We start from the raw sequence: 27,557 nt of genomic DNA on the forward strand, positions 1-27,557 counted from the left end.
CACGGGCTATCTTTTGGTTACTAGTCAACATCATTAACTAGTAGAGGATGTGCTAGGACACAAGTTCACTATCACTTGTATGTTGGACTCCTGCTAAGACGAAGTCTGCCGCAGTCAAAAAAACCCATATGCCATCAAAAAGCAAGAATAAACAAGAAAGATTATGCTCTGGGTTGGTTGTGGTCTGTCCCCCAAAGGAAGGTTGATGACCTGGAGGCTTGATCCTCAATGTGGCAGTGTTGAAGTGGTGGAAGCTAAGAGAAGGGGCCTACTACAAGTTGATCAGGTCATTGAGAACATGGCCATCAGAATGAATTCATGTTGGTCTCACAGCCTGAGTTAGTTTAGTTGGTTATTTTAAAGCTGGATCATCCCACACACTTGGACGATCTACATACCACCAGTTCCTGTTCTGCTTATTCATCATGTTATGCCAGAGCCAGAAAGGCCCCTAACAGAGGCTGAACAGATTGGGGGGGGGGGTCTATCTGCTCATGCACTCTCAGCCTCCAAAATTATGAGCTAAATAAACCTCTTTCTTTATAAAATGCCAGTCTCAGGTATTTTGTTATGGCAATAGAAAACAGACTAATAGTCCCTGAACTCAAAAATTAAATTTAAAAATTATTTTTCCAGACATTTAAAGACTACAGCCCAAAAATATATTTATATGTAAATATAAAATTAAAAATGTGAAGTACAGGAAGGAACATGCAGAGAAGAAAAAGATTTAACAGGAAATTAAAGAGCAAACTAAAAAACATTAAATGAAACTTCTGAATTCTTTATTGATATGTACCTTTAAAAACTTCATTCATACTCATTCTTACTTTGATTTTCTTTCATCATGTCCATCTCTTGGGTTTCGATCTTCTCGGATATCTTCTCGCTTTTCTCTGCGGTCATCTCGCCCCTTGTCCTTTTCTTCCCAATCCCGCTGACGTTCTCGTTCTTTATCCCTTTCTCTTGCTCTCTCTCTTTCCCGTTCTCTCTCTCTTTCCCGTTCTCGTTCTCTCTCCCTCTCCCTTTCTTCTCTTTCTCGCTCTCGTTCTTTTTCCCTGTCTCGCTCTCTCTCTCTTTCCCTTTCTCGATCATGGTCACGATCTCTCTCCCTTTCACGGTCTCTCTCTTTTTCTCTTTCTCTTTCTCTCTCCCTTTCTCTGGCACGCTCTCTTTCTAGTTCTCTTTCTTTTTCTCTTTCTCTTTCTCGATCCCGTTCCCTCTCTCTCTCCCGTTCTCTGTCTCGTTCTCGTTCTCTATCTCTTTCTCTAGCTCTTTCATCTCTTCTATCATCCACTCTGTCTACTCTTCGTTCCTCTCTTCTTTCATCACGCTCAAGCTCGTCATTCCTCCCCTGATGTCGAATTGGTGAGCTTGGTCTTTGATCTACAATGAAAATCAAGTTTTGTCAGTGATTAATTTGAGATGTAACCTATAGGTAAGAGAGCATGGGAAATCTAAATTTTATCTGTGTATAGGGTCACATTGGCAACAAAGTACAAATCAGGTATTATATATTTACTTTTAATCATCTAAATAATAATCACCTCTGGACCTTTTAAAAATATTTTCTTAAATATAATTTCCATTTGCCCACTAACTACCATTTTCTACTCCCCAACAACCTCCTCCCCCCTCCCACTGGTCCACCTTTGAGCTTTCTCTGCATGCTCCTTACCCTACCTCCAGCCCACTGCTCCAACCCCACTTTCTGCCATCTCTACCCTTCACCTCTGATCTTCTCTGTCCCCCCAGCAGGACCTGAGAACACTGGTGGCAAAAGATAGGGGCAGCAGGAGGTGTAGAACATAGGAGCTGAAGGAAAAAAAAAATTTCCCTCGTAAGTCACACCTCTAATTTCAGGCCAAAATATATACACATCAAAGTGCAACTATTATGTGAGAAAAATATAGTAGAACAAAACTGAACTAGAATTAAGGGTACTGATGTCTAACAATCTTGGAACAATCAAATGTAAAAAGTGTTTCATATTAGTGATATGTAGTTATAATTAGTAACTAATAAAAGTTTTAAATGATTACTCAGGTGAAGAGCTGTTCTCTAAAAAATTAACTGATAATCCTATTGCATTATATATATATATATTTTTCTAATCTACATATGAATCACATAAACACACAGAAAATGAATATATGCTATCCAAATGCCCAGTTGAACCGGAAATTGGTCTGGGATCAAAAAGTGTATAAGGTGATAGCATGAACTTCTTCAAAGAGAGCTATTTTTGAAAGCAACTACTGTGGTATGATCTAGGCTACTGTGATGTTTCTATTTTCATACTACATCTACTGATTCACGGATAAAGACCAAACTATACTATGTCAAATAAGTTGACAAATGTTCCATTTATCAAGCAGGGTAATTTTGGAATATTTCTCATGAAAGGTTCAACATAGCAACTTGAACTTCGGTTCCTCATCACTGACAAAAAAGACATCTATATTTACTATTTAAAGGTTATAGATCCCATATCTGTCAGTTTTAAAGTTCGTGGAATTTTAAAGCTAAAATAAAATAAAACCCTATTCAATCTTTTCTCTCCCTTTCTTTTGAAAAACAGAAATTATAGTCCACAAGTGACTTTGGTTATTTGTCAGAGTTACCAAGATAGTAGATGCATTAGGACATCCGGACTAATAGAAGTCTATTTTTCTTAAACCTTTTTACTTTGCTAAAACCAACTTAAATTTAAAATGGTTCTTCTGTATCACACTGTGTTTTCCCAGAGTGCTGTCTGAATTCTTGGTTTGGGAATCACAATTACAGGGCCAGGGATTTAGCTCAGTGGTTCTGCAGCTTGCCTTGCAAGCACAAGGTCCCAAGTTTGATCCTCAGTACCAAAAAAAAAAAATCACAATTACAAAATAACAAGAAACAAATTCAATACCGAAATTTGCTATAATTCATACTTAAAATTTCTCAATACAGGTGTGCTGGTGAATAGACTGCTGGTGAATAGACATCTGTACTTTACTCGGACACTTTCCTGGAGTGTCTGAATAAAACACAGTTAACACCTCTAATTTCCCAAACAAATTAACAATGGTCCTTATTTCAAAGGAAAATGGAACAATCCAATGGAAAGGATAAGAATGTGTTCAACATATCTAAACTGTGTTCCTTATATTTCCCTCAAAATCTGCTCTTCAAAGATGTGCCTCTCTTCATATATTTTCTTATCATAATGAATGACATACCTCTTCACAAAAACTGGCTATGCCACTATTCTCAAATACCATTACTTTTACTTCCAGAATATTTCTTTCTTTTCCTATTCCTATCTCTAAACATTAATTTAGAGTCAGTCAGCTCTTTTCAGATGACTATGTCAACAACAATCTAATTGGTTGGTATCTTTATCTTCTTAATGTTTCTAATAACAACTATTTTTTACATCTCCTTAAACACAGTTATTTGTAGGCAGTGAAAAGCAATTAAATTCAAAATTTTTACCTTAAATTAGGTAATTTACAAACTAGCCTAGTCTCTCATCAGTCCTTTTCCCCCAGCATCTTTCCATCCCCACCAATTACAGCATACTACTCCAACCTCAAAATACAATTCTTTATGCTAAAGCATGTGTTTCTTTCAATCATGTGTACGTACTTATGCTACACCTCTCCCTGCAAAATGCTTCTTTTACCATTTCCTCTAGCAAATGTATGTATTCTTTAGGCCCTACTGAAGATATTGTTTCTTTAGTTAAAACAGCTTTCTTCAAATCCCTCAGAATTGTGTTTGCTCCTTTATTTTCTCATAGAACTCCATAAAGTAGTAGCAATTGTCACAATTGATTATCTATCACAATTAATCTGTGAAGGTCAGATTTAAAGGAAAGTTTAAATCTTCGAGCACAGAATAAGGTATTCGACTGGGCACATCTTTACCCTCAACCTTTATCAACCTCCTGAATGCTCATCATATTCTGGCCACATTAATATCTTTCATTTCCAAGACAGGTAGGGCTAGTTCCCATCTCTGGGAATTTGCAACTACTCTTTCCTCTCCAAAGAATCTACACTTAAATCTTTGCAAAGTTAGCTGCTTCTCCTACATTTATGTTTCTGCAGAAATGTCATTTCCTCAATTTTTTTCATAAACACTGTAATGTAGGTACTTCTCTCATTACTTTATTTGGATCCCTTGTTTGTTTCCTTGCTAGCTTCATAAACCTTTCTTTTTTGAAGGAAGGGGCTTGTCTCCCCACTTCATTAAGTTCTGTAAGGACAAGAAATACTGTATTCCAAGTGCTTAACGAAGTGCCTGGCATGGGTACTCAATACATATTTGTAGACTATATCATTAACCTAAAAATGTTTATATTTTAATTGTAACACTGATAATTATTGAAGTAGCTATATTAAAATAGAAATTAGATTTATAGTCAGAAGACCGAAATGTGAATTACAGTTTTAGAACTTACTTCTCTGTAATATTAAAAAGTTACCTCTCTTAGATCTCCTTTCTTAAATTGCAAAACATGGATAATTTTATCATATCTACACTCACAGAGATAATGTAAAGACAAGTCAAAGATATATGTAAAGCAACTATTAAAGTTCTTGGCACCTAGCAGAAGTTTAGTATGTGTGCCTGAGCTAAACACAAGATTTAAACCAAATATTACTGCTGAATTCAGGCATAAACCTGAGGAAGCATATGAAAATAGAAAAAAGTACTAGAACATAATATTAAAGAAAGCTTGTCAAAATGCTGAGAAATAGTTTTAGAAACAAGAAATATATAAGCCACAGCCCTATCTATAACTAAGGAAATACTGCACATCTTTTAATTCAAATATATTAGGTTTACCTTTCACCCAATCAACTCTTTTCTCCCTCTGAATCTATCTAGCTCCCAAGCATAGATGGTGTCTTACATACAGACTTTGTTCTTCTCCCATTTCTACCCATAGCAAGATACTTTATTATATCTGATTCAGCCACAGTAAAGCACAAATATTCAATTATCTGGTCCATTAAATTTCATATTAATCTCAGCATTATAGTAAATCTTACTTTAGTAATCAGGCCAGGTTAGTGAGACCTTAATTTAATTAATTAATTTATTAATTTATTTATTTTCTGGTACTGGGGATTGAATTCAGGTCCTTGCACTTGCGAGGCAGGCGCTGGAACCACTGAGCTAAATCTCTGGCTTTGACCTTAAGATTTTAAATGTTTATGGCCTTAATACGTACAGACAGTAAAAACTTGGAAAGAAAGTAATTATAACCCATTAAGTGTCTCTTAGTAATCTTGCTTCAAAACTGTTCTAAGAGATCATCTAATAGATTAACAGAAAACTTTTTAGCTTAAGACATACAAAAACATAAAATTATCTAAAGCAAATACATACTGTCAGAACAGAATATGAATAAAATGTTTCTATGAACAATCTCCAGCCCTATCACCATTTTTCCCAGGCTCTGTGGAAGTCCTTATGTCTCTACTGGTAATAGGTTTAGGTATTTCTAGAATCAGAACAGACTAGGATGGCGCTCAATCACCCATATTCTTTACAGAGTTGTTTGCTGTTTGGTTAAGATGAGAGACACATAGTAGGGCAACTTAGCTTTTGTATTCTGCTGTTTTAGGTACTGGTAGCTAGCTAGTTCCATAATTCCTTCTACCCCAACTGAACAAGGAAGATTATATGAATACCATTTCCAATGTGCCATCAAGCATAAGTCTTAAAAGATATTCTTTTTTAATATTTATTTATTTAATATTTTAATATTAAAAAATAAATTGGTAACCATTTAAAGTACAATTCCCCCAATGGCTTAAATTCCATTTGACAAACCTCTTTCTCTGTTGTCACGTCGGTCTCTCTCCCCATGTCTTCTCTCGAAGGAAGAGTCCCTTGTTTGATCTCTGCTGTCTCTTTCTGGATATCTGTCTCTCTCAGGGTAGCTATTTCGAGTCTCCCAGCTGTCATGATAGTTGCCACTACTACTGTGACTATCAATTTGAGAGCCTCTGGTTCCCCGGCTTCCTAAACAAAGGATATTCACACAGATGTTTCACATACATACTTTACTCAACCTCCATCAATCACAACTTTTCCTCCTAAAAAAAAAACACTCTAAATTGTTTTTGTATTCTTAAATGTGGTAGTCACTGTTGAAAAGAATACTAAGCTTTGGACCAGAACACCCCAGTTGCTCAATGACTGACTAATAATTTGCTAAGTCCCAGTTTTCCGTATCTATGAAAAAGTCATATAATGGAAATATAAGCAAGAAGACTAACAACCCAAAACTAACAAAACAAAAAATAAAAACATTTCTTCATATCTAATTCTAGTTTATGGTGAAAATATTTTAATATAGAACCAAAACTATTTGGTAGCATAAAGTGATATCTGAAAATTTTCACTAAAAGATGTGGGAAACAAATGTCTTTATTAACTTTATTCATAATATCCCCAAAATGGAAAATACTCAAATGTCTTTCAGTGGTAAATGGTCAGATCACAGTAAATCTGTACTATGGAATAGTATTCAGGAGTAAGGAATCCATTATTGATAGATGAAATAATCTGAATGAACTACAAGATAATGCTAACTAAAAAAGCCAACGTGAAGCTAAGGGAGGTGGTACATGCCCGTGATCCCAATCAAAAGGCTAAGGCAGGAGGATCACTTTGAGTTTGAGGTCAGTGAATTCAAGGGCACCCTGAACTGCATAGTGAGACCTTGTCTCAAAAAAACCAAAAAATAACCAACCAAGCAAACAAACAAAAAACCCATAACATCATCAACAACAACAACAACAACAACAAGATAATGTCAACAGAATACATAAAATTTGATTCTGACATATTCATGAAAAAAATGTAAGATGTAAAATATTAGATGGCTCAGGTATGGGGAAAGGTATGGGATAGCTACAAAGGGGATTTTGTTACATTTGAGTGTCTTTTTTTTTGAGGTGGTCTCACTATATTGCTGGCCTCAAGTGTTCCTCTTGTCTCAGTCTTCTGAGTAGCTAGGACCACAGGAATATGTCACCATGCATGTCTCAGATGAAAATCTTGACTACAGAGAAGGCAATACAATGCTACCTGTGATAAAGGCACATAGAGCTACAAACACACATAAAAAATACATATGAATGCATTTATAATCAGTGAATTTGAATCTATGGATGTCTTTGTTACTTTTCTCTTGTTGCTGAGACAAAATACCTGATACCCGAAGTTAAAGGGGGAAAGGTTGATTTAGCTTATAGTTCCTAGGGGCTTCAGTCTGTAACTGGCTGGCTCCAAGGCAGGGTGGCAGAGGGGCAACAGTTCAAAGTGGTCAGACAGTAGCAAAGCAACAAGAGGACCTTAACAGTGTCTTTCTGTCCTTTTTATCTTATCCAGACTACCCGGATTAGGGCAGGGCCACACCAATCACTGTACTGCTTTAGTAATCACACACCCTTAATCCCAGCATCACACATTCTAGATTCGGCCACCTTTGAAAAAGTCACCTATGAGTGCATGAGGCTTTTGGGGGGACATCTAGACCCAAACTATAACATTCCACTGCTGGTCCCTTAAAGACTTATGTACATTCCTTTATGCAAAAGGGATTCAGTCCGCCTCTAAGAACTGCCAAAGTTCTAACGTTTTCAGCATTGCTGAAAAGTCCAAGTCCAAAGTCTCCTCTGAGATTTAAAACAAATTCTTAGCTGCAAGCCCTTGTACAAATGAAAAGAAAGTCAAACACTTCCAACATTTAATGCCACAAGACATTTCCATTCCAAAAGTTACAAACAGGAGGATAAAGGAATGGGAACAAAGCAAGTTCACAATCCAGGAGGGCAAACATTAAGACCTACAGTTCCACTTCCAGCATCTCTAGCAATCTCCAAAGGGTTCAGCCAAGTAGTTCTCCCACGTGGCTCCACCGGTATGGCACTGCAGGTGGTTGTAGCTCCCATGACTTCTCTCTGGGGCTGGCTCTACTCCATTACAGTTTTCCTCACATGATCCATTGGCTTCTGGCTTCTTCAAACTTCTGAGGTCTCAACTGCACCCCTGGGTTCACAACTTCACACACTGCCCTCTCAGGGGTACACTGTCTAGGCCTTCCAGGCTTCTTCTGAAATCTGGGTGGAAGCCTTCCTGACCCCACAACTCTTGCATTCTGCATGCACCTAAGACCAGCACCCACATGGATGATGCCGAGGTCTGCTGCCACTTGGAGCAGTAGCTAGGCTTCCTTCTCTCTTGGCTGTAGGAGTTCAGAGCCTATGAACCAAATCCCAAGGAACAACTTCCCTAGGTTGCCACCATTCTGGAACATGGTGCTCTGGGGCTCTTTTCTCAAAGCAGTCTTTCATTTTTTTAATTTTGAGGCTGCAAAGGGTGGCGTCCTGCTGCTTCTTGTGATACCCTCAGGCCATCTTTTCTATTCTGTTCCTTCTCAGCAATCAAGATCTCCTGTTCTACCTTTTCAGGCTGCAACTTTACTGGAGCTTCCTTTCTGGCCAAATTTACAATGTTTTAAATCATTCTGCTGGACTCTTTGTTCTTGATTCTCAACATAAATCTGGTTAAAAGCACGCAACAGTAGCCATGCCACTGCCTCAACATTAGACTGCCTTGAAATTTCTTCTGCCAGTTTAGTCTGCTGGCCTTAATCTCAGTCTCAGGCAAAGACTCTAGCCAGGAGCAAAATGCAGACAAACTTTTTGCCAAGGCATATCGCACATCATCTGGAGTCTAACAGACAATGCAGTCCATCTCAGCAGAAACTTCCTGAGCCTGGTCTTTACTGGCTTGCTGGACTTCTGAGCACTGACCAGAATCTCCCATACAGTACAGCCTGAGGTGTTCCAGCTATACTTTTTCAGCCAGCATCTCCAAACCTTCCCAAACACATCTCATAAGCCAGTTCCAAAGGCTCTTGAACCACGTGGCCAGATAATGTCACAGCAAGGACCCCACTTCTCTGCTACCAAATCCTGAGTTACTGTTCACTTATTTTTTGGGGTTTTTTTTTGCTTAAATTCTTTTATTGGTACATTTTAGGTATACAACACATTTACATTTCTCACTGGAAACTTGTACCTTTACATGATGCATCTTGGTTCTTATTTTTTCCCCATTCCTAGCCCAGCCTTCCCTATTTATAAAGACTTTGTTTCCATTTTTTTCCATTTCTCATCATTTTTCCTTTCCCTTCTTTCCTTTCCCCTGCCCCTCCCAATACCCCTACCCCTTTGGACCTTTTCTTCCTATTTCGCATTATCAATTATTCATTCTAATCATTGGTACATTTTAGGTATACAATTTAATGACATTCATCATTGGAAATTTGCACCTTTACATTATCTCTCTTGGTTGTTATTTTTCACCCTTGCCCTGCCCTCCTTTCAACCCCTCCATTCCTCCCTATTTACAAAGACTTTGTTTCCATTTTTCCATTTTCTCATATTAATTTGATTCCCTTCTGTCCTTTCCCCTACCCTTCCAAATTCCCCTTCACCCTTGCCCCTTCTCTTCCTATTTCACATTATCTATTATACCTTTTAGTCCTTATTTACACTTTCAGTTTCTCACACCACAGAAACTATTTGGTATTTACACATGTGTATCCTATTTATTTCACTTAAGAGTATCACCTCAATGTGCATCCATTTAGCTATAAATGTCTCTAATTTCTCAATTTTTATGGCTGAGTAGTACTCCATTTTATAAAAAAAATACCTTTTCTTTATCCAGTCTCCAGTTGATGGGCATTTGGGCTGTTTCCAAGTTTTAGCTATTACAAACTGTGCTGCTATGAACATGGGTGCACATATATCATTGTGGTATGATTCTTTTAATTCTTTGGGGAAGATCCCCAGCAGGGGAATAGCGGGGTCAAATGGGACTTCCAGTCCTAGTTCTTTGAGGTATCTCCATACTGATTTCCACAGTGCTTCCACCAGTCTACACTCCCACCAGCAGTGGAGCAGGGTTCCTCTTTCCCCACAGCCCCACCAGCATTTGTTATTGGTGGATTTCATGATAGCAGCCATCCGTTCTGGAGTGAGGTGGAATCTCAGCATTGTTTTCATTTGCATACCTCGAAGGACCAGTGATGCTGAACATTTTTTCATGTATTTATTTGCTATTTCTACTTCTTTGTCTGAGAAATGTCTGTTCATTTCAGATGCCTATTTTCGGATTGGGTCTTTAAATTTGGGAGGTCTGATCTTTTTAAATTCTTTATAGATTCGAGGTAGCAGACCTTTGTCTGAGGAAGAGCAGGTGAAGATTTTTTCTCACATTGTGGGTTGTCTCTTCACACTGCTGGTGGTTTCTCTTGCTATGCAGAAACTTTTCAATAAGAAGAGATCCCACTTGTTGTCTGTTTGTGCTAGTTCACGGGCAACTGAGGTTTTGTTCATAAAATCTTTTCCTATACCAATGTCTTCAGGAGTTCTACCTAACCTCTGTTCCAACTGGTTCAGCGTTTCTATTTTAATATTTAGATCTTTAATTTATTTCAATTTTAGTTTAGTGCATGGTGAGAGATATGTCTAGTTTTAATCTTTGGGAAGTTGAAACCCAATTTTTCAAGCACCATTTATGAAAGAGGCTATCTTTCCTCCAGTGAGGGTGTTTGGCTCCTTTATTGAAGATGAGATGGCTGACTGTGTCTGGGGTTGTTTTTGCATCTTCTAATCTGTTCCACTGGTCCTCAGGTCTGTTTCTTTGCCAGTACCATGCTGTTTTTATCACAGTAGCTTTGTAGTAGAGTTGCACGTTCAGGATTCTGATACCCCCTGCCATGTTTCTGTTACCTAGAATTGCTTTTGCTATCCTGGGTCTCTTCTTGTTCCAAATGAATTTTTGGATTGTTTTCTCAAGGTCCATGAAGTATGCTGCTGGGATCTCAACTGGAATTGCATTAAATCTATATAGCAGTTTTGGAGGTATGGCCATTTTCACTATATTTCCTACCCAGGAGCAGGGGATGTCTGTCCATTTTCTGATATCATCTTCAATCTCTCTTTTCAGAGTATTATAGTTTTCAGAGAAGAGGTCTTTGATTTCTTTCGTTAGGTTGATTCCTAGATATTTCAGTTTTTTGGATGCTATTGTGAAAGGAATTATTTACCCTATTTCTCTCTCAGTGACTCTGTTATTTGTGTGGAGGAAAGCTACTGATTTTTGTGTGCTGACCTTGTATCCAGCTACTTGACTGAATTTGGTTAAGTCTAGAAGACTTTTGGTGGAGTTCTTGGGGTCTTCTATATACAGTATCATGTCATCTGCAAATAATGACAATTTGACTTCATTTCCTATCTTTATTCCTCTTATTTCGTTCTCTTGTCTAATTGCCGTGGCTAATGTTTCTAAAACTATATTGAACAAGAGTGGTGATAGTGGACATCCTTGTCTTGTTCCTGATTTTAGTGTGAAGGATTCCAGTTTTTGACCATTTGGTATGATATTGGCTGTTGGTTTTTCATAGATGGCTTTTATCAGTTTGAGGTAGAAACCATCTATTCCAATTTTCTGTAGGGTTTTTAACATAAATGCATGGTGGATTTTGTCAAATGTTTTTTCTGCATCTATGGAGATAATCATATGGTTTTTGTCCTTGGCTCTATTGATATAGTGTATTACATTGATTGATTTGCATATGTTGAACCATCCCTGCATCCCTGGGATGAATCCCACTTGATCAGGGTGCATGATCCTCTTGATGATCTTCTCCATTCCATCTGCCAGTATCTTATTAAGGATTTTTGCATCTATGTTCATTAGTGAGATTGGCCTATAATTCTCTTTTTTGATTGGGTCTTTCTCTGCTTTGGGGATCAAGGTGATGCTTGCTTCCAGGAATGAATTTGGGAGTATTGCTTCCCTTTCAATTTCACTGAAGAGTTTAAACAGTAGTGGTAATAGTTCCTCTCTAAATGTCTTGCAGAATTCAGCAGTGAAGCCATCAGGACCTGCGCTTTTCTTAGTTAATAAGTTTTTAATTACATTTTCAATTTCACTGGTTGATACTAGCTTGTTTAGAACATTTAGGTCTTCTTCATTCAACTTTGGTAATTCATATGTATCTAGGAATCTGTCCATTTCTTCTATGTTGTCCATCTTATTGGCATATAGGTTCTGGAAGTAGGTACTGATGATCCTCTGGATTTCTGCTGGGTCTGTGGTAATTTCACCCTTTTCATTCCTAACTGCATGGATTTGGGCCTTTTCTTTCCTTTTTCTGATAAGATTGGCTAAGGGTTTGTCAATTTTGTTGATTCTTTTGAAGAACCAACTCTTGGCTTCATTTTTTGTATTATTCTCTTAGTCTCCACTGCATTGATTTCTCCTCTGATCTTTATAATTTCCTCCCCTGTATGAGCTTTGGGTTTGTCCTGCTTTTCTTTTTCCAGAATCTTGAGGTTCAGCCTCAGTTTGTTTAATTGGGCTCGTTCTATTTTCCTAATATGTGTATTCACTGCTATGAATTTCCCTCGTAAGACTGCTTTCATTGTGTCCCATTGATTCCGATATGTTGCATTGTCACTGTCATTTAATTGAAGGAACTGTCTGATATCTTAATTTCCTCTGTGACCCATTGGTTATTCAGAAGTGTGTTGTTCAATTTCCACATGTTTATGAAATTTTTCCGTTTGCTATGGATCTCCAATTTCATCACATTACAGTATGATAATATACAGGGGATAACTTCAATTCCTTTGCACTTACGTAAACATGTTCTATGCACAAGTATGTGGTCCATTTTGGAGAATGACCCATGTGCAGCTGAGAAGAATGTGTATTCTGATTTTGTGGGGTGGTACACTCTGTAAACATCTGTTAAGTTCATTTGTTCAAGAGTTCGATTGAGTTCTAGTTCTTCATTACTTATTTTTTGTCTAGTTGATCCATCTATTTGTGACAGTGGGGTACTGAGGTCCCCCACTACAATTGTATTAGTGCATATATGACTTTTCATGTCCATTAGTATTTGTTTTATATAGTTGGGCACACTAGTGTTTGGTGCATAGATATTTATGATTGTCATCTCTTCCTCTTGGATTCTTCCCTTTACAAGGATGTAGTGTCTTTCTTTGTCTCTCTTAATCAGTGTTGGTTTTGAAATCTACTTGATCTGCAAAGAAGACAGCTACTCCTTTTTTTAGGGTTCCTGTTGCATGGAATATTTTTTTCTACCCATTAACTTTCAGTCTATGAGTTTCCTTTTGAATTAAGTGCATTTCTTGTATGCAGCATATTTTTGGATTTTGCTTCTTGACCCACTCTGCCAGTCTATTTCTTTTGATTCATGAATTGAGACCATTAACACTGATGGTTATAACTGAAACGTATTGACTTGTCATTGCCATGACTTTTTCTTTTTGTTGGGTTCTCCCCCTTTACATTTAATTTCTTGTCAGGCCCGATGGGTACATTCTGCTTTGCTTCCTGGGGTTGTGATCTTCATTGTCTTTTCCTAGGATATTGTGTAAAAATTTTTGGAGTGCTGGTTTGGTATTCATGAAGTTCCTAAGGTGCTCTTTGTCATGAAAGTATCTTATTTCTCCATCAATTTTGAAAGATAGTTTTGCAGGGTACATCAATCTTGGTTGGAGGCTGTTTTGTTTTAGGCCTTCGAATACGTCATTCCAAGCTCTTGCCTTGAGGGTTTGTGTTGAGAAATCTGCTGTGATTCTGATGGGTTTTTCTTTGTATGTGATTTGTTTCTTTTCTCTAACTGCTTATAGAACTCTGTTCTTGTTGAGTTTCTGGAATCTTTAACAATTATATGCCTATGTGTAGATTTTTTTTGACCAATGCTATTTGGAGTCCTATATGCCTCACTTTATCTGTATGCCAAGCTCTTCTCCCCTGCTTGGGAAGTTTTCTGCCATTACTTCTGTGAGCAGTTTTTTTTAATGTCATCTGCACTCTCTCCTGTTTCTTTATTGAGTCCAAGTAGTCTTATGTTATTCTCCTTTCCATCGTCTAGCAGCTGCTGGATTGATTTCTTGTGTTTCCTTACAATTTTGAAGCAATATTTCTTTTCCTGGTCACTAATTGCAATCTTATCTTCTATATCTGAAATTCTGTCCTCACACTGGCTCATTCTGCTATGTAGACTTTCAATGGAGTTTTTGATCTCCTGGAAATCTGTTTGCCTCTGTTTTATGGATTTCATTTGTTTCCTATGTTGGGATTCCATCATGTTCCTCAGCTCCTCTCTAGATTTATTAATCATGTTTTGCACTACGAACACAATCCCTGCTGTTATCTGAGAAAGTATTTCTGATTTCATTTTTTTCCAGATCCTCTTTTTTTTTGTCAGTTCAGGGGGTCCAGGTGGTTGAGTATCAGTGTTCCATCTCATTTCCCTTTGGGGCTGCTGTAGGTGATCTGAAAGTCTGGTTTTGAGACTTGTTTACGTGTCTTTGCATTTTGACCCGGAGGTGGGGGGTGCTGTTGGCACACAACGTGGCTCACCTCCTCTGAGCTGGGAGTGGTGGAACAGAGGCTCAGAAGCCACTTCCTCTGGGCTGGGAACGGTGGGATGGACGGTGGCCCAGAAGCCTCTACCCTGGGCTGGGAGCAGTGGGACAGTGGCTCCGAAGCCCCTTCCTCTGGGGCAGGAGCAGCGGGATGGATGGTGGCCCGGAAACTCCTTCCTCTGGGCCAGGACCTGTTGGACAGTGGCTCAGAAGTCCCTACCTCTGGGCTGGGTTACTTTTCACTTGTTTTTGGAACAAAATACCCAACTCCCAAAGTTAAAGGGGAAAGGGTTTATCTCACAGTTTGTAGAGGTTTCAGTCCATACTTGTCTGGCTCCAAGGCAGAATGGCACATGGAAGAGGGGCATTGCAGAGGAGAAACAGTTCATGGTGGCCAGAGAAGGTAGCAAAGCAACAAGAGAACCTTAATGGTGTCTTTCTGCCCCTTTTATCTTATCCCAATCACCAGGATTAGGGTGGTGCTGAACCAATCAGTGCACTGATTTAGTAATCACACACCCTTAATCTCAGCATCACACACTCTAGGTTCAGCCACCTCTGAAAAAACCACCTATGAGCAAATGAGGCTTTTAGGGGGACATCTAGCACAATCCATAACAATGGATCAATCACACCAGTATTAACCTCTTGATTTCAATGCTGTACCATAGTTAAGTTGTTAACATATTAACATTAAGAAAGCTGAAGGGAGGGTGTAAAGGGCTTTCCTGTAACTGCTCTGCAATCTTCTGTGAATCTCTACTTACTTCAAAATACATTTTTTTAAAATTTAAATTTTTATTAAAATATTTAAATTTTTAAGGGGGTGCATTAGTGGAAAAAGAAAGAGAAGCAATACTGGGGCTGTGGGGCTGGGGATTTAGCTCAGTGGTTTCGCCGCCTGCTGAGCAAATGCAAGGACCCAAGTTCAATACCCGGTACCAAAAAAAAAAAAAACCAATACCGGGGCTGTGATAATCTAGTAATACTTGGCAAAAACAAAGGCAAAATCTGTAGAAGGTTCTGCCTTCAACCTCATAGAAATACCACAGAAACACCACAATTTGGAGTTCACTCAAAATTTAAGAGCACATGAAAAGCAAACCATACAAAGCCAACAGCTGGAGACTCTCGCTAGCACACTTTTTCCTCTTTCTCTCTCAGAATTTATGTGTAACAGATTTGAAGCCCTAAAATGACTGCAGCATAATTGTAAATAATACAACAGGATATTTTAATAATCTTAATATCTGCAAAGAATAATAATTAAAGACCAGAAAAAATATATATTAGAAACACTTTAAAAGACAATAAAGGGGCTACCTACACCACAATATCAAGGAATGAAAAGGTTAACTATCAGATCAGATGCAGCTAAGAAAAAGGTAGTAAGAAGCTAAGTCTAAGGATATGAAAAATTTGAAAGTTAAAAATCAAAAAGGTACAATAAGGCTATTCAACGTGTCTATAATTATATGTTGCTTAGAGTTAAAACAAAAAAACAGAGAAAAGCTGAAACTATGCCAAAAGATACTAACACATAGTAACATACTAACTAAAAAAAGAGCAGTCAGCAAAATAACCTTCAAGACAAATCACTGTTAAGGACAAAGAGGCTCATTCTATAATGATGAAAGGGATAATTTATCTGTGTATACCTAATAACAAAGCCTCAAAATACTAAAATAAAAAACAAATCAAACTACAAAAAGAAATCAGCAAGTCCACAAATTTCACATAATGGAAGATTTAATTCACCTGTCTAATGAAAGAACAAGCAGACTCTAAAAAAATTAGATGTAGATTTAAAAACATTAACAAATTGATCTTAGAGATACTCTGCATTCAACTATTAAAAACACAAGCATGTGCAAAACACAAAAATCCCACTGCTGAGCTGCATAGTGAGATTTAACAAACACATACACCAAAGAACTGATTTTAAAAAAATGTATTATTTGACAACAATTAAAATGAAGGGGGGGAATTATTAAGAGCTTCCCTGGAAATCTAAAACTCAATTTCTACATAACTGATGAGTCAAAGAATAAATCATTAAAATGTACAGTGTTTAGAATGAACACTAACAGAAACAGTACATATTTTACAAAAGAGTAAAACATAATACCAGAAATCAATGAAATAGAACAATAGAGATACAAAGAAATATAAAAAAGACTAAATATTGGTTCTTTGAAAAGACTCAAAAGGTACAAATCTTGACTAAGAAAAAAATAAGGGAATATAATTACAATGATAAAAGATCTTTAAAAGTATATTTATGAACACCTTTCTGTCAAAAATTTGAGACAAATAACCCATAGGGAGAAAAAAACTACAACTGTTTCAAGAAGATACAAAATCTACACATTTGATGGTGAAATCTCTAACCATCAGACAAATGTCACCAAACTTTTAAAGAACATATAACTATATGTAGATTATTCCAAAGAAGAGAAAACAAGAAGTAATACATTCTATGTGGCTAGCTTAACTGAGTCTCAACTCAAAGGACAATAAAAAAACAAAAAGCAACACGCACATAGGCATGCACGCACACACTCCTTCCTTGGCTGCAGTGGTTTGCTAGAACTGCTTCACACTGGCTCACCAGAGCCAGTGGTGGACCTCTCTTCCCAGCTCCACATGGAGTGATGACACGTTGGTAGCCCAAAATCTGCCATGGTAGAAATTATGTCTACCATGGGAACTGGCAAAAGGTAAAGTTGGGACTTTTTTCTGAACAATTAAAACATTTATCACTGTACAGTACCAGTGATGTTATGTCAATTTCAAAAACATACATGTTTAATTCAAAATTATAACAAACATTCAAGAACTTTAAAAAAAGACAAAATTTCATTTATCTCAAAATGTAATTGTTAAATATCTCAGGAATATCTTATGGAGATATTACTTCTATCTCCATAAGTAAAATAGAGACAAACTACATGATCTTCAAGATGAGAAAAAACAATCTGTTAGCTAAATTGAGAAAATTAGGAGAACCCTTAACACAATAAAAAGCATCCGCAAAAAATTTAATGGCAGCAACAATACTTTAAAATTGGAAGCAAAGCAAAAAGAACCATTTTATTTATGTTCGACACTGTACAGCACTGACAGAGATGGTGTCTTAGTCACTTTCTTCATGGCTAGGATAAAATACCCAACATTCACAACTTCAAGGAGGAGTTTAGTTTGGCTCACATTTTAGAAACTACAATCCATACATGGTCAGCAGCGTGTGGGAAAGGCCTAGGCGAAGGAAAGCTGTTTACTTCAAGGCAGCCAGAAAGCAGCGCATGAAGGGAAGAGCCAAAGAGGGAGACAGTTGTGACCTCCGAGGTCACACTCCCAGGGACCCGCCTCTTTTGACCTGGCCCACCTTCTAACACCAAGCCAGCCAAAACGCCCCCATGATCCAACCAATCACCTTCACAAGAGGGCTATGAGCAGAGGAGGAGGCTTTACGAGCATATCTTTTTTTTTTTTTTTTTTTTTTTTTGGTACCAGGGATCAAACTTGGGACCTTGGGCTTGGGAGGCAGGTGTGGAACCACTTGAGCTAAATCCCAGGCAAGCAGCATACATAGCCATAACATGCTAAGCAAATTACTGACTAAAACTAATTAGAAATGAAGCACCCAGTCTGTTCCCACATATATTTGTTAAAAGAATTTAATTAGATCTATTAGAAAAACACAACAACCTTGCGATCAATATACAAATATTAATTACCATTTCCATGCATCAGCAATAAGCATTAGAAACTGTAATGTTTAAAAAGACTTCATTTAGTACACATGTAGACAGTTATTCACTAAAAAAACACTGTCTGAAAAAGGTTAGAAAAACATAAAGCCATAATGGACACACACATTTTCTTGTATCAAATGTTTTGGGAAGGATATATATACAAAGCTGGTAAAAAATGGCCTGGGGCAGAAAAGTACAAGCTTTTCACTAATAGCTTGGGGTGTACCTCTGAAATTTTGAACCATGTGAATGCATTATTTTAAAATTTAGCTTAAAAAGGGCCAGGGAGCCAGGGATTTAGCTCAGTGGTTCTGCAGCCTGCCTTGCAGGCACAAGGATCCGAGTTCAATCCCCGGTACCAAAAAACAACAAAAAAAAGAAAAAGGGCCAGAGATTCAGCTCAGTGGTTCCACTGCCTGCCTCACAAGTGCAAGGTCCCGAGTTCGATCCCCAGTACCAAAAAAAAAAAATTTAGCTTAAAAATATGTATGTATATACCATTTATAATGGCAACAAAAATAGAGGGTACCTGGGAATAAAATATATATACATATACATATATATGTGTATATATATATACACACACACACACACAACCTTAATGGGAAAAGATATGTCAATAAATACATTTGAAATAATCTGATAAGTTTTTATGAAATTAAAAACTGTTTTCTAAAATTTACACAAAAAAGTAAAGAACCAAGAAAAGTGAGGACAATTATGAAGAAGCTGAGGGAAAATCAACACTTAAATGAGAAGCTATAATACTGACCAGGGAAAGAGATCAACAAACCAATGAAAAGAATAGGAGTAATAAGAGTTCTGCAGCAATGTTTGAGGTAGAGAAAGGTTTGGCTGAAGAAAGAAGTCCAAGCTTACAGTCATGAATAACGTTTCAGTCATCCGGGTATTAGTAATGCTTTCTCAAGGAAGAGACATGGCTCAAGATGCCAATACAGTATGTGATTGTTTAGGGGAGCTGGGATTTAGCTCAGTGGTTTTGCCGCCTGCTGCGCAAGCACAAGGACCCCAGTTAGATCCCTGATACCAAAAAAAAGGAATTTCGTTCAGTACGTGATTGTTTGAAACAAGTGCAAATACTGAATACATAAATCAGTCTTTATGATGCCACCAATTTTGAAAATATACTATTTAACTATTTTAATGATTATTTTATCACATATACCAGTTTATTAGAAATTACTTTTTTATAATTTTAATGTTTGGCTTGATAGTAATTTTCTTAGTATTCCACGTTAATCAAGATAGTAGGCATGACCCCAACCAGGAGGTATTTAACCCATCCTGGGGCCCCTGTGTTTTGCTACTTTAATAATTCTAATACAGAATTTATAGGGAAGATCACAAATTCAATTCACTGAGAAATACTTTGACAAAATAATAACAATGAATGTAAGAAATTATATATTTAGAAGTCTTAGGAGGCTTAGTATTTTCTATATAAACATACAAGATAGAGTGATATATGTATACCAATGTTTATAGCAGCACAATTCAAAAGAGCTAAATCTTGGAAGCAGCCTACATGTCTATCAACAGATGAGTGGAGAAAGAAAATGTAGTACTGGGCTAGGGATTTAGCTCAGTGGTACTGCTGCCTGCTTTGCAAGTGCAAGGTCCTGTACCAATCTTCGGTACCAAAAAAAAAAAGAAAAGAAAATGTAGTATCTATACATAACGGAATACTACTCGGCTAGAAAGAAGGATAAATTTAGGGCTGGGGATTTAGCTCAGTGGTTCCGCTGCCTGCCTCGGAAGCACAAGAACCCAAGTTTGATCCCCAGTACAAAAAAGGAAAAAAAAGGATAAATCTGAGACATTTGTAGGAAAATGAATACACCTGGAAAATATAATGGTCAGTGAAATAAATCAGACATACAAGCTTAAATACTGTATGGTTTCTCTCATTTGAATACTCAAAGTACAAGTAAAGAGTAAAATAAAAGATTGATAAGAGGAAACAGGGCGATAGAACTTCTGCAAATGGGAAGAGGTCCAAGAGACCGAGGGTGAGAAGCGGATGTAAAAAGATTTAAATTGTTTCATGTACATGTACCAAATACCCAGAATGAATGTAAACATTGTTATGTTGCAAACATGAACTGAAAAACAAATAACAATAATAATGAAAATGGGGTAAGGGGATCTAGAGACAGAGAGAGGTGGGTGGGGAGGGGAAGGGGAATAAAAAAAGAACCAAGATATGTTTTGTACATGCAACTACTTCCTAAGATGAATGTAGACTTCATTTACTGCAAACATGTATTAATAAACTTTTTAAAAATGAATATACAAGATACAGTTCATTGACAAGCCGAAATACTTACCCTTTTCAGGTAACTCTGGTACTCTCCCCCTACTTCTGCCCATCCGGTCATTCCTAATTTCACTTCGAGACTCATTTCTGGAATCATTTCTTATTTCAGTACGAGAACTCTCTTCTCTCAAGTGGTTTCTGCCATAACTCCGGGATTCTTCTTGGTACATTTCCTCCTTTCGATGAGTATCTCGACCTTCACGGTCCCGGTAATCATGGGCATCACGAGAGGACCGAGAGTCTCTGGGATCCCGGCTCTCTTTCGTGTCTCTGCTGTAATCCCTCATCTCCCTGGAGTCCCGGAGGTCTCTGGAATCTCTCAGTTCCCTTCGTTCTCTAGTGTCTCTGGTATCTCTCCGGTCCCGACCATCTCGGGGTTCTCTGTCATCTCTGTGGTCTCTAGAAGAGCTCTGATCCTGCTCATACTCTCGTTCCTCTCTTGTATCCTTTTCTCTATCCCTTTTGCCTCTAGTTTCTGTAACACAATTTTGGAAATCAAATGTAATTCATTTAAAAAATTTTCAGGAAGCAAGATAATATATTTAATACAGAGCTTTTAAAATTTTATTACATAAGTAATTCATGTTCTTTGCAAGAAAAAAGAAGAAAACAGGGGCAAATAATAAAATTAAAACCATCTGTATGTTAAAATTCAAAAGATAATTTTATTAACACTTGATCCTAAACAAATGAAACAAATAAGTGGATCTACATTATTGATGACTTACTTTATAGAAACCACTTTTAGATCTAGATATACAATGATGTTAACCAAATCTACTAAGTATAAAGTAGACCAGGACACATATGACCAGCTCAACTGTACTTAAGCACTGGAGAATAGCTCACAGTAAGCCCACTGGCAAATAAATAGTTACTCACTTTTCCTGAGCTCTTAATAGTATTATATTCATGTGTGCAACAGTTTTTACAGTTTTCTCACTTAACGGATTTTCTAATATATCACAGAAAAAAAATTTTCATTTTAAAAAACTGAACCTCACTGATTATCTAAACCAAATCTGTCATTTTATATATCAAGGAAAGAGGCCCAAAGATTAGATGGCTTAGTCAACCCCATACCCTCATGGGAATTTGCAAAGATTAGGAACCACTATTTAAATATGCATAGAAAAGGCATAAATTGACTATAACATACATGTGACATGTAGCCAAAAAAAATTTAATAAGAATCAAAAATAAATCCTGCCCTTTTTAAAAAAAATCAAGTTCTGCAAGCTGCTTTCATACTTGAATTGTCCTAATCTGAAGATGTTTTAGCAACTGTAGCAGCATTATGCCTAAAATATAAACTTATGTCCATTTTCTTTATCCCTTTTAGTTAGGTCCATAGACTTTCTCAAAGACCCAAACATCCAGTATGCACAAGGCCTTTAGACCCTCACCTCAATAACCAATCTTCCTGGCCAGTGCCTTTGTCTACATACTTACAACCCAAAAATGCTGTTTAAGGACAGAAGCAAGAGGCAAGAATCTGATATATCACCATCCCCATCTTTGTACAACTATGAGCTCCCCTCTTACACCACCAGCCTTAAAAATGTGTTCATTTAGTACCAGTTCCTTTCTTCACGATGCCATCTGTCCTTACAAATATATCTAATTATTGTATTTTATTCTTTACTTACTTCCCTATAACTCCACTGAAATTATCCTTATTTCAAAAAATGACATCTAAATAGAGAATAAACATTTGCCAAATCTCTTTTATGGAAGGTTAAAGAAACATCCTATTACAAAAGATTCTTCCTGTATCATATGTTCTTATCATAAAAAGAAGCATTTCTATGAGGCATATTACTTTCCCTTTATTAGTATATTTCATAATAGTTTTTTTGATAAGTAGTCATTAAATGTATATTATATTCTTGTTCTGCTCTAGTTGTTAAATGTCTTCTTAAAATTAACAGATAGGTATAAGAGATTTTTCTGATCTTACAAATGTTCCATAAACATTGCACTAATGTTTCCATCATGTGTTTCATAAATATACCACAAAGTTCCATATATACTATTGCACTGATCTGGTTCCAGAATCACGTACAAAAGGATTAAGTCTATAAAACAGGGGTTTTTTTCTCCCCTTACACATACATCCACCATTTTCTTGAATAAAAAGATTAAATACTGCTTGGATTATTGATAGGAAGAGAGGAACTAAGTTTAGAATCATTCATGGGAGATTACTATACTATACTCACAGACAGGGATTTAAAATGCTTATTAAACAGAAATGTTGCAAGTAAACAAGTATTTACTGAGTATTCTCTTTGTTCAAAACTAACTCAGGAGAAATGAGGAAAAGTTAAATAAACAAAGGCAAGATGCACAGAAAGAGATGAAAGCTATTTGACTGTGCACATGTCAGCCTGTATAAGGAACAGCTTATCTAACATTAACTTAATTCTCAGAACTCTAAAAAGACAAATGGCTTTGCTTACTTTCTTTTCTTTTCCTTTTTCAGTGCCAATCATAGAACCCAGAGCCCGGCACAACTTAGGAAAGAGTTCTACCAATGAGCTATACTCTCGGCCTTCTTACTTCTTTATTATGGATTTATAGCTAGAAATTCAATGACTTGGTTGCACTGAATTTCCGAAAGTTTCTCCAGCCCTAACTTCTTTATCAAAACACTTTCAACACTTTTAAACTCTTTCCTATTTTGCTGCTTTTCTTCCCTTTACTTCCTTTGTTCAATAACACATTAAGTAATAGAAAGGGGCACTCTTAAGAATCAAATAGCCAAAAGTACTCAGAGTAAAACACCCTAATTAAATAAAAGACCAACTTAGCATGCCCACTTCTTGTACTTATCCTACATTCCTGTCTTTTATAATCTCCTGTTGTCCTTAAGAACTCTAGTCTGTAGGTAACAGAGGACTTAATACAGCACAATCTTCTATTCCTTATTATAACAATAAATATGAATCTCGACTTTTTAATAAAGAAAATATCTACATAAGAACAGGATAAAATTAAGCAAAAATAACAGGATAAAATTGGTGCATACCTTCTCTCCTTTCATGACGCCGATCATGTGACTGTGAGGTCCTCTCATGGTCATGCCTCCCTTTCTCTCGCATTGGAGAGCGATGTCTTAGAGGACTTTGCTTTCTCTGAGGAGAAGACAAACAATGTGAAGGATAAGGAGAAGCAGAACGTCGTAAAGATGGAGTTAACGTCCGTTGGTAGGATGGTGAAGGAGTTCTTTTTCGGCGAGGAGAAGGAGAATGTCTTTGAATAGACGATCCTGATTGTGAAGATGAGGAGTGATGCCTAGAAGATATAGGAGAATGATGCTGTCCTGCCGGGGAAGTAGATCTATGAGGGTAAACAGTAAAAAGTTAATTAGTTATTTTTTAAAAACCTGTTCAAGAGCCTTCAATTCTAGTCAAAGGAAAAACAAAATTGAATGTAAAAGATAAAGCTAAAAATATAGGTAATATTCTAGGATAAATTCTAATTCACAATGCTGTAAAACTCTAAGTTATTTTTTAAAGATGTATCTGATTTGTAAGCCAAGTGAGAGCAATAGCTCTATAAGAGATATTCAGTACCTATCTCCCAAGCTTTGGTGCCACTTTTTTCAGGCAACATTCTTCCTGAGCAAAGACTACCTATTCTAACTTAAAGTATGGAATTTACTCTGATAATCTGAAAGTGTGAACAGCCACAGAGAAAACACAGTCATAATATCTAGATAGGAAGTAGATGTGAAAATGGAAGTAAATTCAAGGTTGTGGGAAAAGGGGAGTTACCACCAGCAAAGCCAAGCAAAGTCTATGCTGCATGGGTTGACATTTTGAACTGTAAAAGAATTGTAGGGTTAAGGAAAAGACAAGTATATGCTACGGGTTATCTTAAATAATCTGCCTTTTCTTGTGGGTGGCACAAATTAAGATTCAGCATATAATTATTGTTTAACTAAAGCTTCCTTCAAATTATATTTTACTCCTACCAGAGGAACCACTTACGACAATACAAAGTACAACTGAGTAACTATTACAGTCTGTTATGTCATAGTGTGGGCATGACAGGAAATGAAATACACACATTTGTGCAATACCTAAAGGAAACAGGTCTAATGTTTAAAAATAACATTCTAGATATCACATGCCCTGTTAATTATCAATGCTTTTTTTAAGAAAAATTCTGACATTCTAGACAAAGTATTCTGTAATTACACTCAGTTCCTTTGATAAATGTTTATTTTTAAGATATCTGAAATGATGGCAAAATCATTATTAACCCTAAATCAAGGTTTCTCAACCTTTCACTGCTGACATTTTGTATAACGCTGTAGGATGTTCAGCAGCATCCCTGACCAATACTCACTAGATGTCTGGAGCATCACTCTCATCTGAGTTGTGACATGACTTCAGATACCCCCAAATATCCCCTATGAGCCAAAATAATCCCTGGTTGAAAACCACAGCTATATACGTTGCTGTATATAAATGATGCCTTTGTATATCTTTTAATAAAAGGTTTAAATCTATAAAATGTATATTAGTAAGTCAGGAAAGTGATCATATATATTAGGATTCACAGAACAAAAATTTAGGCAAAGAAAAAGGGCTTTTGGATAATAGTTGACTAAAATATAAAAATTTGCTATGTGGATTCATCTAAATACCTAGTGATTTATGATTCCTTTTAGCTTTATGCTTTTAAAAAACTGTTGTTCTTTTTTAATATAAAAAAAGCCATAAGTCACTAAACTGTAACTGACTCTTAAGTAGCATTTATTTACTTTTAGATACAAGTAGAAATGCTTGATATTGGAAAACCAATGATGGCTATTCAAATATATCCTACCACAGCTGGGGATTTAGCTCAGTGGTTCTGCCACCTGCCTTGCAAGTGCAAGGTCCCGAGATCGATCCCCAGTACCAAAAACAAACGAACAAACAAATATATCCTATTGAACAGGAAAATCACTATTATCTGGGTACTTTTTTTTTGAGACAGCATCTTATTTTGTAAAATTCAGGCTGACCTTGAACTCACTACATATCCCAGGCTCGCCTCAAACTTGCAGTGATCCTCCTGTTCCAGCCTCCTCAGTGGTGGGATTACAGGCATGTGTCACCATGCCTGGCTTATCTGGGTACTTTTTGATTTCAATTTCATCAAGTGCTAGTCATGTTAGAAATATCAAAATTAATAATGTCTTCCTATTGAACTGATACTGTGAGTTTATTTCTCAAATATATTAAAATTGTTTCACAAGTGTCTACAATAGCCTTTCATGATTAGTTCATAGAATGGAAAAACCAAAACAGTTTACTCATAATATCTATAAAAACCACCTAATAGAGCTCAATCACATTTCTATTGCAACTTGGTGTCTACAGCATGAAAGAAAAAACTTCAATTCTAGTTTAAATAATCAAGCTAAGATGTAAGACCAGAACACTAATGTCTTGTCAAGTAAAGGCTTTACCATTTTAACTTTATTTTCTCCTTACTCATCTTTTCAGTTTCAGAAAATTTTACATTTAATTTAAATATCTTTACATTTTCTTCTCTACTCTTACTACTCTTTTGAAAGTCTAGTGACTAAGAAAAGATGTGTTAAAACACAACTATTATGTAAATGAGCAATCTCATTTCTATTTATATATCCAAAGGAACTGAAAGCAGAGTCTCCTAAGAGATATTTGCAGGCCTATGCTTATAGCAGTATTATTCACTACAATCAAAAGGTGGAAGGAACCCAAATGTTCGTCGACAGATGAATGAATAAATAAGTATTATTTACCCCCCACAAAAAATTATTCACCCTGAAAAAATAAGGGAATTTTGCCATGTACTATAACACAAATGAACCCTAGGGACTTTATGCCAATAATGTATGATTTTACTTATATGAGACATGTAAAGTAGTCAAATTCACAAAAACACAGTATAGAATAAAGGTTACAGAGGCTGGGAGAAGGAAAACAAAGGCAGTTATTATTTGAAAAGTACAGCTTCAAATTTGCAAGATGAAAAAGTTCTGGAGATATTTCACAACAAGGTTTATAATACCCAATACTATTGAACCGTATACTTAAAACTAATTTAGATAGTAATTTTTATGTTTTTACCACAATAAAAAAATTTTCAGTAAGTTTTAAAAGTTAATGTTTACTGAATTATGTTTAATAATTGTTTAGCTCATTATGGGAATATTATACATACACATAGTTGAAAACAAACCCATGACAATAATGACTGAGTTTCTGAAAAGTAAATACAAAAGAAATACTGTTAAAAACAAAATCTTCCTTACCTTGGTTTGTCTCTCTTTTCTCTCTGCCTTTCAAAATCTCGTCCTCTGTCCTTTCCATCCCTTGGTTTTTCTTCTATCCTGTCTTTCACTTTATACTTCTCTTTATATTTCTTTCCCAGAGTAATATCTTCTGGTATAGGAGGGGGTGGACTAGGAGTACGTGGCCCTTTCTTTTTACTCTGGTTGCTTTTTGAATTCCTGAAGGTTACACAAAGTTATAATTAGAGGTCTACACATTTCTAAAAGGCTAAGTGGGTATTTTTAAGTGCTCTTGTAAAAAAAGTGTTCCTTCCAATTAATGGCCTCTATTATGTTGTACATTAGGTATCAATATTGAGGGGGAAAATATATCATAGAAAGGAGCAAAGAATTAAATTACTTGCTCTTTATTACATTACTAGTGCTTATTATTATATAATGTTAAAGAATAGGTTTGCAAGAAAAAATAGAGGTGAGGAAAGAAGAAACTTTTAGGAAAGAAAGTAATATTATAAAGTAAAACAACTGCTTGGATTACATTTTTTAGTCTATATGTACAGTACAGAAAAGAAACTGAAGTAAAAATCATCTATAACACTAATACTCCCAAATAACAATTGTTAACACACTTGATACTTCCATACTTTCTTTACCAGATATCCACATGCAAAATAAAAAGACCTTTATACCATACACAAAAA

General features: G+C 36.4%; 1 protein-coding gene across 5 annotated transcripts in view; it reads right to left on the reverse strand.

Annotated features, from left to right (window-relative positions):
- The window catches only part of Zc3h13 (zinc finger CCCH-type containing 13), an 84,933-nt gene that overhangs the window by 23,308 nt on the left and 34,068 nt on the right, over window positions 1-27,557 (reverse strand). For 3 of the 5 annotated variants that reach the window (XM_087197336.1, XM_087197334.1, XM_087197335.1), the window contains exons 8-13: window positions 26,878-27,075; window positions 23,611-23,921; window positions 20,590-21,054; window positions 5,827-6,018; window positions 1,732-1,815; window positions 831-1,386 (exon numbers count right to left, since the gene is read on the reverse strand). In XM_087197336.1, coding sequence (XP_087053462.1) covers window positions 831-1,386; window positions 1,732-1,815; window positions 5,827-6,018; window positions 20,590-21,054; window positions 23,611-23,921; window positions 26,878-27,075 — 1,806 coding nt within the window. The remainder of the gene's footprint in view (window positions 1-830; window positions 1,387-1,731; window positions 1,816-5,826; window positions 6,019-20,589; window positions 21,055-23,610; window positions 23,922-26,877; window positions 27,076-27,557) is intronic. The other 2 variants (XM_021257869.2, XM_013072046.3) reach the window with 1 other exon arrangement.

The sequence above is a fragment of the Heterocephalus glaber genome, unplaced genomic scaffold, assembly GCF_053883595.1.
Source record: "Heterocephalus glaber isolate CG9 unplaced genomic scaffold, H.glaber_assembly_v1.0 deba00001666, whole genome shotgun sequence".
Lineage (NCBI taxonomy): Eukaryota > Metazoa > Chordata > Mammalia > Rodentia > Bathyergidae > Heterocephalus > Heterocephalus glaber.